General features: G+C 42.2%; 1 protein-coding gene across 4 annotated transcripts in view; it reads right to left on the reverse strand.

Annotated features, from left to right (window-relative positions):
* Positions 1–3,394: 3,394 nt before the first annotated feature.
* The window catches only part of LOC108096132 (neuroligin-4, Y-linked), a 40,469-nt gene continuing 30,687 nt past the window's right edge, over positions 3,395–13,176 (reverse strand). For 3 of the 4 annotated variants that reach the window (XM_017197511.2, XM_017197510.2, XM_017197509.2), the window contains exons 9-12: positions 12,727–12,916; positions 7,372–7,523; positions 6,585–6,700; positions 3,395–6,420 (exon numbers count right to left, since the gene is read on the reverse strand). In XM_017197511.2, coding sequence (XP_017053000.1) covers positions 4,403–6,420; positions 6,585–6,700; positions 7,372–7,523; positions 12,727–12,916 — 2,476 coding nt within the window. In that variant the 3' untranslated portion in view covers positions 3,395–4,402. Of the gene's footprint in view, positions 6,421–6,584; positions 6,701–7,371; positions 7,524–12,726; positions 12,917–13,176 lie in introns of those variants that run through there. The other variant, XM_017197512.2, reaches the window with a different exon arrangement.

Genomic DNA, 13,176 nt, shown 5'->3' on the forward strand with positions numbered 1-13,176 from the left:
AAAATTAAATATTTATATTATTATTATTTTGCCCCGTGTAGACCTTTTTCTGTTTATTTGCAAATTTATATTCATTGAGGTTTTCGATGCGAATAATTTGCATTTAACACATGCGCACACGCATACGAATTTAACCGCAAAATTAATTTAATTCTCGTTGCACGAAATTATCAACCAGCAAATCCGGTTATGCACTTGATGTCCTAAATGAATTTTGTTATTGTTGCTGTTCTTATTTTCAGTTGTCTAGTCGGCAAAAACAATTAGTTTAACGTTTTCAGTTTGTTTAGAAAACTTAATTTTGGATGCAATTTCGGCAAAATTAATACACGCCTAAAATAATACTTGTAATAAATTTTTTCTGCAAATTGTTTTGTACATTTTCCTTATGCCAGCGTTTGTGACTAGAAATACGCTAATAAAACATTGCATATCCTAGTTTAAGTCTAAACAATTTTCCTAATTCCTAACTTAAACAAATTCTATCAACTTTAATAGTTACAGCAACCGCTCAAATTATTCAGTATTATTTTAAAGAAATTTGGGGCCACTAAACTACAATAATTGTTGGGCATTAAATGATTTACCATTGTTCATTTAAGCATGTAGCTGTGTAATTTGGCACCTATTAAATTATTAAAATTTTCATTATAAAGTCAAACAAACGAAATGAATGAAAAAGGGGGAAATAAAGAAACATAATTTGCATATTTGCTGACGCTGTTTTTGTTTCTGTTTGCATTCAAATTGCTGGTCGGGACTCGTTTGTTCGTATTTGCATTGTTGGGGAATGTTTAACCAGTTTATTGTTCAAGGCTATTGAATTGAGGACCTGTGTCCAGTTGCCATGTGGCAAATGCAACTGTAGAGCTTGTGAATAATCGTATTATAGTCATAAAACATAAAAAAATGACAATAATAAAGTACATTAATTAGTCATGAAGCACTTAAGCTGTGTAATTACAATCGCAAAATCTTGCGCAATTAAAATTCGTTGTATATCACATTTCTTTTATATTAGCTGTGTCACTCTCAATTAGCTTCAATTAAAAAAGATTAAATATGTACGCAATAATCCGTTTCGTATCCAATTTGAATTTAAGCCGATAAAAACGGAAAGCGAAATATTTTGTGTTTGCTCGTGGCCTTCCTGTCATAACTTTGCATTTGTCTCGCTCAAATTCCTGACATTCCTTCGTCCTTCCCAGCCTCCTCCACTTAACCAGAATCTAGGGAAGTCCCTGAACAGTAAATCAAATCAGAGACCAGAACGACGCTATACCAGTATTAATGCATGAATCGTTCTGTGAAAGTCGCCCCCAGTACTTGTCCTTATATTCTCGTTATTTACGACTAACCCGCCCTCTACATATTTGCCTTTAATATACTCTTGAGTTACTCTAATTTGTGGTTGTCAGCAAATTTTGGACTACAGTCCTGCTGGGTAAATCTGCTTGGGGAATTTAATTTTTCCTATTTCTGTTTTGGTTTTGCTTCTGTCTGAGTTGCCAGGATACTCTGATTTGTTGGGCTAAACTATTTGGCTTTGAGGTTTTGCGTAGTTGTTTATGAATTATTCAAAATGGGGAAACCAAGACAGGACATGAAGTGTATAAAATTGATTCGAATGCTTAATATTTAATGGGGTATAAGTGTTTTTTCGAATTCCGAAAAGTCATTAAGAATAGACAGCAGATTTGTTGCTTTTCAATTGCCAATTTTGTTTGCAGAAATTCCATTACACGCATATCAAACTAACAAACTTCCATTTAGTACTTTGCAACTCGCCACAAAACTTGGGTTGAGTTTATTCAATTCAAGTACCATTTTGAACACTTTGCACTTCACAGCCAGAACTGAAAGACTGGGCAGCAGGAATTTCTCCCGGCGAAAGAAAACACCAACGATACATGGGGGAAAAGAATAAAGTTGAGCAAAGAAACGCCCGAGGAAAATTACGAAAAACTAGCCACAGCACTCTGATAGATAGGCACGGAAAGCAGATGGACAACTGGGAAAACCGAGCATCATGTTTTCCTTTGAGTGGAGGGCAAATGTGGACACATTCTGCAGCATCCATTCATATCAGGTTGCTCAGGCAGTCATTATATCAATTTATGAGCTTCAACTTGATCAAAGGACTCTGATAGAGCTGTTCTTACAGGGTCCTTTCTCTTCTCAATTAATTGATTCCGGCAGGGTATTTTCTCATAATTAAGGGTCTTTGTCAACAAAATTAGCGCCAACAAAAATGCAAAACGGAATGGTAAGAACAATCCATTGGGTCAAACAATTTAATTATGAATTTTTAGGGGCGCTCCGGGGGGAAAACACTTTTGTTAGTCCTGTTTATGACGGAGATTTTCAATTTCACCCGTAGCTCAGGACGAACTTTCAGCTTAACCTGCGTGAGAATCAACAACAACTCGAAGAAAGACCATTTGCATAAGGGGCCAACGCAGAAACGACACAATAACTCAATTCGCAGCACAAAACCGAGGAAAAAAGCCAAAATCAAATGCCCCACAAAGGGAATAAGGCATAAAACCGGCGCAGAAACTTTTCTGCCAAGGCAGTAAATCCTGCAGGATATGGCCCAAAGCTTAGCAACAAAACGCACAACTATTCCTCGGCGTCGAGGGGAGCGACAACTTTGATGTCCTGGCCGGGAGGAGATCCAAACTCTGGCAACTGGAGAAGAGTTAACAACTATGCACGAAACGCCAAATATTTGAAATATGTGTAGCAACAGAAATGTTGACATTTGAACTGATTTCCAGGCGGTATCCCCAGCTCTCAATTTTATCTTCCTACCAAACACTTGGAGAAAATTGTGTCATTTTGCTTTCAAAATAATCTTGACTACTAGGACATTAGGGCTAAAATATATTATCAAATGTGAAATACAAACCACAAATATTTAAGCAACATTTTCTGATAATTTGTACTTTCCCGTGTTATATTTACCCTCTTACAAATAGCATAATGGAACTAATTTTGAAAAAGTGTTTCTGTACCTTTAATTTTGAAGCTTTAAGAGATAACATTTTCTGAAATGTTGGAGCAGGGTGATTTTCCTTGTCATGGGTTCACTTTTTCCGAGTGATGTAACAGGCGAAATGTTGTGGCAAATTAAGTTGGCGGCAGTGCGAAATTGCTTTGCCCGGGGAGTATTGGCAACCAAAATGATAGAGAAAACAGAGGCAGAAACATAAAAGAGGAGAATACATGGTCGTAAGTAGCTTTTGTTTGGTAAATTGGCGGCAACAATAGTTGACACAACTTCTGGTGAGCGAGTGGCGAAATCCAAGGCATTGTTATTGGCAATTTCAGCTGCAGCTATTTTTGCTGTCGGTTGTCAGGGGAATAAATGTAAAATCAGCCACATACAAAATGCTTTCATTGTGTTATTTTTTATTTCACTATATTTCTGAGCATATCTATATGTGCGTATGGTGGCTTATGGTTAACGTAATTTACATTAAAGAGAATACAAACATTTATCTTATAATACTCGTTATTGGGATTGTGGTGAACTCTAAAGTATTTTCTTGAGTTCCATGTTTTCTTTGGCGTTTTATGGCTATTTTCTGTAATGGTAGTCTAAATATTTTCAAGTGCTTAAAACTGGTTGCAATGATGCCTTCTTATTTAAGGTTCTATTTTAAATACTGTGACTTAAATTGTCTAACTTTGATTAAAGTTCAAAGGAGGAGAAATAATGTGTTTTTCCTGTGAAACTTGTGTCTCTATTCCTCTTTTTTTTTTTTTGGTTATACACCTTTATTATTATTTTTTAATCTGAAATGTTACATTTTTATTTCCTTTGTTGTATATACAAGCCATAATTTAATAATTAAATGATCAATATAAATCCGACAATTATTACTAAATAAACAAAATCAAGAACTTAATATTTAAGCTAACTGAAGTTCAAGATGCATGAATATCCAACTAATATGATTTGTAATTACTTCCAGGCAACTGGTTAAAGCGACTTTATCTATGTTTTATTAGGTTGAAAACAAGTTTGCCTCACGGGAATCGCTGCTTATATCGATACGGCGAAGCATCGCTGCAATCTCCAAGGAAACCTTCTCTGCAATTTTCCTAACTAATTTACGCCGGCAGAAACTTTCCACGCAGAAAAGTCAGAGGACCAGCAGTCGGAGCTCTAACCACGAGCAATGCCGCCGAGTCAAAGATAAACTTTACACCAAAATGTATTATTAAATTTTACGCAGGCTCCATAAAATTCCGGACTTGGGTGAAACCAGAGAGATGGCCTGGCTTGGGATGCCGACAACCAATGGAGAGGACTTGGCAGGCAGCTGTCTGTCGCCGCATTGCGGGCCCGGCGGGAAGTCCTTCAGGACTTCTTGGCAGCCGCTCCCTGGCGCTCCTATATATTGGTCGTAATACTTCTCCCCGGCGACGGCTGGAACTGCTGGAGCTCGGTGCGCACGGTGCCAGTGGACGAGGAGGAGGACGAGTCGGTGGTCGAGGCATTGGAAGCCGACGAACCCGATGATATTGTGGAATCGGTTCGCTGCTGGCATCCCAAAGGATTTGTGGTGGTGTCGGTCGTGTTCGTTGTTGTTGTTGCAGCTAAAGCTGTTATAGCTGTTTGCAAATCCTTGCCGGAAGCCTGACGCTGCAATTGAGGAATGCGGCTGGCCGGCGTGGTCGGGGATGAGGCTCCGGGAGATTCCCCACAACCAGCTGCAGCTGCAGCTCCTGGCGGGGATTCGCCCAGCTTTACAGCTCGTGGTATAAGCGATGTCCTCGAGGGCGACTTAATGGGCTGCGCGTACAAATCGCCATTGGGCGCCGACCAGCTGCCGCTCACGGGAGCGGGCTTAATTGCGTAAATGCACTCGGTCCGCTCGCCCTGAGGGGGCGTGGTCTCGTGGGCCGGCGGCACGGACTCGAAGGACTGAAAGGATCCGCTGAGCGAGGATTTTGCCGGTGCCTCGGGCACTCTCTTCACTCGCTTCAGACTGCTGGCCGGCGATTTGGGCACAATGGGTCCCACGATGAGGGTGTTCTGCGAGATCTGCGGCTCCCTGAGCTCCTCCTCCTCGGCTCCGCAGTCCCTGGCCACCTGGAGTGGCGAAGTGGTTATGTTGCTGCTGTCCCTCCGCCTCCTGCCCAAGGTATTGCTTATGGTTCGCGGAGGAGGAAGGGGAGCGCTGAAGTTCTGCGGCGGCAGGGAGTTCCGCTTGTAACTGGTGCTCATTGGATCCTGTTCCGTGGGCAGGACCTTCGGGTAGTTGCGCTGCCGCAGGAGTTCCAATTGCTGTGCAGCTGTCAAAGGGATGACTTCCATGCCATCGGAATCCTCTCTACTGGTTACATTGATATCCACGTCGTCGGCGTGCACAAAACTGGTGACCTGCTCATCGGCAGCCAGGATCATGTCCACAGGATCCGAGTGGGAGTGCGAGTGATTCCTGAAGGGATACTGCTGCTGGAGGACATCATCACAGGGTTCGGTCAAAGCTGAGTGTTGTCTCTGGAGTAACATCTCGTAGTGCTGCGGTTCATGGATATTTTGTGGGATGAGTAGAGCTGCATCGGCCACCTCGATGTCCTGGCAGATTATGAGCCTGCCATCCGATAGAATCGGTTGAGGAGGAGGCGTGGCCGTGTTGAAACTACCCGACTTTGGGGCCTCCTGATTCGACATCCATTCACAGACCTTCGTGTGGGTGTCCACTGTGGAGCAGCTGAGCGATCTCTGACCAGTTTTGATGGCCTCGTAGGTGTTCGACTTCCTGGTCATTTCCAAGACGAAGCTATCGTCTCCATCGCGGGACTTGCTGCACCGCTTCAGCTCCTCATCGTTGGCGCCATCGTAACTTAGGATGGTGCCCCCTAATTTGGGAGCAGGAAATGGCAAAGCCTTCGCCCTCCGACGACGTTGCCTCAAGAGGAAGGTTCCGTAAATCAGTAGATTAAGAGCTATTATAATGGCTATTAGAGCAATCAAGAGGTGCATCGTGGCCTCTGACTTGGCCACCGTTTCAGGTGGAGACTGCTGCTGATCCTCTTCGCTTTCCAAGGGATTCGTAGAGGTCACCAGGTCCTCGAAGTCACTGCCACCCTGCATCTTGTGCACATGGCCAAAAGTGGGCGGGGCATTGTACATATTCTCCGCCGCCGTTTCCGTGGATTCGCCACTCTGATTAGGACCTGCCAAGCTGGGTTCCTGAAGAAGCAGCTTGAGTGTCCTCACGGGGTCCTCCCCTCCGTGGTCCCTTGGCCCGTACTTGCTCATGTGACCCGTAATCACCTCTTGATGGGGGAAGTGCATCTGCTCCTGAATGGCAGCAATCTGATTCAGCTCGTCGGGGAGTTCCTTGTTCCAGAAATTCATGTAGATCTGGCGGTATTTATAACCCACTGTGGGGGGAATGCCTGTAGAAAAAAATGTATAATAAAATATTTAAATAAAATATAAAACTTTTAAATACAAAAAGCCTTTAATAATGTTGATAATCGCTTGGGATTATTTATTCAAACAATGAAAATCCTTGATTTAAACATTTATTTGACTTAAAATTATAACTGAAATCACTTACCAATATTCAAGTACGCCTGAGCCCTCCTATTGAATTCCGGCCAGTCCAGATCATAACGATCCCACTCGAGGGCATGGGAATTAAGGAAGATCCCCTTCCATGGAGCCTTGGGATTACTGAAAAAACATCAAGGCATTAAGAACTCGAGCCAACGGATGTGTTATCGTCTAGTTCACATTCACATCCCCCCTCTTGCCCAGAAATGACTCTCATTTTATCGACATAATCCGGCCATTCATTTGCTCATTTAAATGACTTGGTTATGGCCACTAACCACACTCGCCGGCAGCCAAATGCCGAAACGTCCTGCTAACGATCTCTGATTTCAGTTTTGATTGCCGCACCCATTTCCATTTTTTCGCCAGCCTTTTTTATCCCAGAGCGGCGGCCACTTCAACTAATAATATTTGCATGTGCCGCCACCCGATCCGGTTGCTGTGGAATAATAATAAAAGCGGCACTAAAAATTCTATTCATTTCGCTGTCCAAGCGTTGCAGATTGCAAAACGTGCCGCAGTCGAAGGGAAAGCCAATGCCAAACCAAAGCTAAGAGTCGTAGCCATTGAAAAACTCATGAATATCCCACACAGCATCCGCATTCGCCATCCGCATTCGCATCCGCATCCGCATTTGCATGCAGCACTGTGACTCTTCGTGTTGATGTTGATGGCCCTCCCAGTTTTACATTCCTCACCCACTTGCACTCGCAACTCCCTTCTAACTTTCTTCAAATGCACTTTTCACATCCGCTTTTGGCCGCAAGTCCAGCAGCCAGTACTCAACTCACCCAGTCTTTACGAAATTCGTCCAATATGCCATTACCGCCTCGGAAAGCAGCTTTTCCTGCACCGTATAGTTTCCACTGGGAAAAGGACCTGCGGGAGCCAGAGGAGCCCCGAAGATAAACGCCAATTCCTCGCCCATAATGCTATGCGGTAACTGCAAGTGAAATATATATGTATTGCCAAGTGCTCGGTGTGGGTCAAGCCGGTGAGGGAATACTCTAAAAAGCAGGCTATTAACTTAGGAAGGGAAGCTATAAATTATAAAGCATAAGTTGGGGACGGCAGAACGGAAATGCCATTAAAGTTTGGGTATTACAAAGAAATCAATAGTTGGGAAAAATTAAAGACTAACTTATACATATTAAAGGATTTATAATCAGATAAGACAGGGTTTTCCTAAAGAAGATCTTTTTGGTTATAACGTGAAATCCCAACACAAAGATTAAAACATTTTTAATTTTCAATCGTTTCTTCTATAAATGAATACTCATATAATAGTAAACTTTTGAATAAAAAAGTTTTAAGTTAACCAAAACAAAGCACACCAGATGCTATTGAAAACCTTACTAATGGTAGTGAAGGCTTTGTTCCTTTGATTCCAAAAACAAGACCCTAAATTTTATTAGCATCGACCCTAGAAAAAGATTGATTTAGGACTGAAAATCTCATAATGCTTTCAACCTTCATCACGAAGTTTATATACCTCCAAGCAAAATTTAATGCGGTTAGGAACTTGGTGACTCGCAGATCGGTGTGAAATGTTTTCAGCAGTATTTTAACGGCTTTTTTTTGGCCATTGTGACCAACCGGCATCAATCTTCTCAGACGGCCTGCATAAATATTTAGCTAGCCGAAGACAGGCCAAAAACGTGAGAGGGCCAACGAGGAGAGAAGAAGGGACCGCCGGAGGGAGTCGCTGAATGTAAGTAGGTAATAAAGCCAAGTTTTTATTGTTGCCATGAAAAATGTAACAAAGTCACAAAGCATTTCTGTCTGAGCACATCAAAATGGCACTGTCCTGGAGCTGCTGACTGTTCTTTTGGTCCTCGGACGATGTCCTCTCCGCCGCTGAAATCTTTTATGGCATTTATGAATGATGAATTTCGCCTTTGATTTTCATTTTGCAATTGGGTGAGAATTTGATGAAACGAGCCAGCGGAATTCAATATTGCTCCTCAATGGCAAGGCTTAGTCTAAGCTCTTTGTTAAGCATTCTGCGATGAATACACGGTTCAATAGCCTTCTAACGAAATCAAAGCGGGTCTTTAAGATTTTTTACGATTGCAATTGAATCGGCAGGCTGACGTAAATATGTTTATTTTTACGGTTAACATTTTGTTGACATGCCAGAAAAGCAAACAGAGGAATATTTTCGAATCAATCAAATGGAGTGTTTGCTAACGGCAATATTTTTTTTATTTTTTTTAGCGGCCGAACAATGTGAATTTCCATCACTTTACATATTGCTAAAAACGATAACATAAAATCTAACTTTTGAATAAAACACTTCCGTTTAAATCTGTTCGATCGAAATTAGCACACAAAGCGAATGCATAATTAAAGCGTTCAGAAATTGGACGAACATTATTAATGTATTTATACAACTGGCGAAACGTGGGCACTTCCTGTAACAAATTATCTTTATTGGCCGGCCAGCGATTCGTGCTTTAAAGTTACAAATAAAAAATTACCGGAGCGTAGGCGGAAATTCAATTTGGAATAAATGCGTAACTTTTGAAATTTATGCCCCTCCGTTTTGCCCACTCTTAAGTTGCCGCTTTGTGCCCACGGCAACGGAAGCAACAATTTGACTTAGCGCCATTTGTCGTAATAAACCTAATGGAGTTAATGGCACTCGCAGCGTGTAAAATTTCCAAAAATATTTCCCCGAATCGGGTTTTTGTTGGCACTGAGGATAGGAAACCTGCGGCAATTGCCTGGGCGTTAATTTGGAAAGAGGTCGGCAATTCCCTCACACAATTTGCTCTCATCTTTTTATCATTTTATTGGATTACACAAGAGTTGTCAAGGCTGGGACTCTTTAATTCTGTATTTTTGTTTCTCGGTAATTAAATTCTTTTCGCTCACAGAAATTTCGACAAAAAGTATGATGTACATTAAGCATAACCGGCACGTTTTTCAGTATTTGCCATACACTCGAGTTGCCGAAACCTTTTTGCGGACTGCGGTCGCAAAAACTTTCAACCACGCACAAAAATAAAACTTTAGTTTCGGTCATATTTATTTTATTTTCATAAATTTCTTTCCTTCCTCAACCACTTCGCAGTCTTATCAGAAGGGGAAAGTCGGGGCAAGAGGGACTGCCCAAATAGTCGAGGAAAAAACTTTGGCAAGAAAAAAGCGACCGACCAGACGGGACATACTTCAAATGTTTTTTATTGTGGGGGTTTTTGCGGAAAATTCTTGGGATGCTGACCGCGTTTAGAATGCGATGATAATGACGTTTGTCCACGTGGGTCTATGTGGGCCTTGGCAGTAAGGAAAATGATAAATTTAATATGGAAAACTTATTAAACTGTCCTCAAGCCGAAGTCGTTTTCATCTCTTTTCCCTCGATTATGCCCAAATAAATTGGAACTTGTTTTGCCAAAGTTTTCGACTCGCTGAGTTTATTGCTCAGCCTGGGAAATTAGAAGAGAAGAATAGAAAAAACCTCCAGAGCAGCAATTCTGTCCAATCCCCATGTTGTTTATTTGTGTGCGCATTTTGCGTTTTGTCTTCGGGATTAAATTCAATTAGGCCGTACTTTGCGCACAATTCCCACTCTGACAGCAATGTTTGTTCTTTAACAGGGATCCCGCCTTTTGGTGAATTTAAAAGGGATCAAGTCTTTGGTTGGTTCTTTGGCTGTCAAGTGTAGCGAAAAAAGGGTATCCTGTTTGCTCTTTTTCTTTTTATCATTAAATTGCGTATCTTTAAAATTTGCCTTATACCATTTAGAAATTCCATAACTGTTCTTGAATTTGTATACAAAATACATTAAAAGATGCATAAAAAGTTCTTCAATTTCATAATAAGTATGCAAATAGATAGAACAATAATATGTTATGCAAAGATATTTGTTACATTTATATTCTCTGCCACTGTTTTCCATAGAAATATCCAGGCCGGTTTTGCTACGCCTTCGCTGGGATTAAGTCTATTAAGCCCTACTTTAAGCGGAATCCCAATTTCGCTGGAATTAACTATGCTTAGAATAATTTTCGCTATTTTTAACAATTGCCTTGAGGCGAAGCCTCGTCTCCGCGGAATGGACGGACACTTCAAGCCGAGTACGTAAGTAGTCTCTTTGGCCCGTTTTGAGGCTGAGGCAAACAGGCAAGACATGTGCCAAAAAGTTTCACAATAAGCCCGCGGCCCAAGGCAGATAGTCAAACAATTTTGGGCGGTGGCAGGGAGGCGGAGACGGGGGCGGGGGATTTTGCTGAGTGGGCGTGGTCCAAGTGAGTGGCTGACGCTTGAGATGGAGTGCAGAAGCGCAGTTTATGCACAAATTCATTCGCATTCAGTCGAGTTCTCTTGTCCTCGTCCCTGACAAACTGAGGATGCGGGAACTCAGAGAAAGACGTTGGTATAAATAAAATAAGAGCCAGAATGTTGTGCTATTGTGTGGGCCTTAAGTTGTCTTTCTGTTTTCCTGTCTGCTCCCCCAAAGAAAAAAAAAGCGAACAGAACAGAACAGAAAACGAGTAGGTCGCGTTGGCGACAGCCAGCGATAATTTGTAGGCACGCCCGAATATCCTTGGGATCCGCTTTTCATGTTTAAGGCTTCAGAGCAGCATGAAATATTTAAGTGAATTTTATTCTCGCAATTTATTCGCAACTAATGCGATGCCTGGCTGCTGAACCCGGCCATATATCAAGGGCATAAACATGCTCTTTTGTGTGATTTGGCTACTCTCAGTCGATGGCAAACGCCGGCAATTTATCAGACTTATTTTCATACTTTAATTGCGGGCTATTAAAAAGTTGTTGCACCCCGCTTACCGCAAGCTGTTGTCGCATTTCGAGCTGTTCATCTATTTGCAGTTGCAGTTTGTTTTATGGCCAACTGCTCCGCAACTACGCCATAAAAATTCGCTTAGCGCGAGGCTAAAAGTTGGCAAAAATATAATACGAAATAATAACTTTCCGCTGGGCGGAGGGAGTGTCTCTTTTGTTTTGGATCCCTGTTTGAGTTGTTTTCAAATTCATTATTTCTCTATGGGTTGTTTGTGGAAGTTTAGTCTCCGTCTGCTGAGCAATTTGTGTTTTGCCAACGCTTTTCTCTCCGAGTTTCTAGACGAAGTTCCAAGGACCCTAACTAAAAGGAAAGTCGGTGCGAAGATGAAAGGATTCCCTGCGAATGTTTATTCAATGCGTGCGGACTCCCTATTTGCCTATCAATCCAATCATCTCAATTACAAATCAATATGCCCATTTCACTGTAGAGTAACGGAGGTCCGAGGCCAAGACAGCTTCATGGCAACACAAAGCTATCTCTGCGAGGCAATCAGTAACAAATCCATAAGCATGACAAAGCCATAAAAACCAAGTCGGAGGGACAAGGACACAGATAACCATAACCATAGCCGGTCTGCAGCCCCGCCCCTCGAAAGTGACCCGTCCTCGGAGTCAGATGAACCCGGAGTCAAGAGGATGCCGTCTGCTTAGCCAAAGGACACAGCTTTTCTTTTCTTTGCTAACCATGTTTTTGTTTTGGATTTGAACGCCTTCTTCTTTTTGGCTGCACAGGGAAAATGGAAAACCAAAAAAAAGTCGGTCAATGAACCAATGGAAATTATCATGTGTTTGACATGAGATTATTAATTGAAAAAGTTTCTCTGTAATTTTCCCTTGCTTTTAAAATCACAATTTAATAAGTCAATGCCTTATGGAAACTGTATAGATGAATTGATTTCTAGGAAATGACTTTAAAACTTATTAGAAAGAACAAATATTTCCCCTGGTGTACTGGCTCTAATAATTCTTTGCGTGGGTTTTTAGCCATTGCTGTTGCTTTGGGGTTCAATGGCTTCAATACAATCATTTCCCATCGGCAGCTGCAAACTTGTGAATTGTTTTGGCCAAAAAGCCGAAAACAAGCACCGCCATCCAGTGATGAAGTGAACTGAATGGTTCAGTGCCACAAACTTTTCAGCATTATTGTTCCATTATTGGACGGGAGCAGTTGGGAGCGGAAGGGGGACTGGAGTACATTATGGAAACTCATTAGATGCCAACTCATGCTGGGTGTATTTTCAACGGATCGCGGGCGTTTAATTTAAATGCGCTGTAGAGTGCGTAATTGGAATCGCCATTCGGGCATTTGGGCATTAAGGAGGGCTAATACTTACGTGGGCATACGGTCCTGTCGCGCTGTTGTGGCCAAATACGTACATATAATTGCGCCTATTGACATCCGCGTGGAACATCCCCGTCTGCAGCAGCGGACCAACGACTCTGGCATCGGACAGGATGTCCAGGACGACGTCACGATGCTCCAAATTAGTGGCCTTAATCGGATTGTTGTACATGTCCTGGTATCTGCGGAGGAAGAGCGAGGGAAGCGTGAGTGTGCGACTCGAAACAAGGGGAACATCATCGCAACGTGGCGTATGCGTAATGTGCATTGTTAACATTCGGCTCGCTGTGGTTATGGCTGTGCGTGTGTTCAACATTTTGCGTATTTACTCTCAGTCCGTAAAGCTTAATTGCGCGGTTGGCTTTTGTGCAAAATTCCCGGTGGGACACACTCAGTCCACCAAGGAAAACAATGGCAGTCTAATGCCGAAAATCGCGAGAGA

Source organism: Drosophila ficusphila, unplaced genomic scaffold, assembly GCF_018152265.1.
Source record: "Drosophila ficusphila isolate 14025-0441.05 unplaced genomic scaffold, ASM1815226v1 contig_791, whole genome shotgun sequence".
NCBI classification, from domain to species: Eukaryota; Metazoa; Arthropoda; class Insecta; order Diptera; family Drosophilidae; genus Drosophila; species Drosophila ficusphila.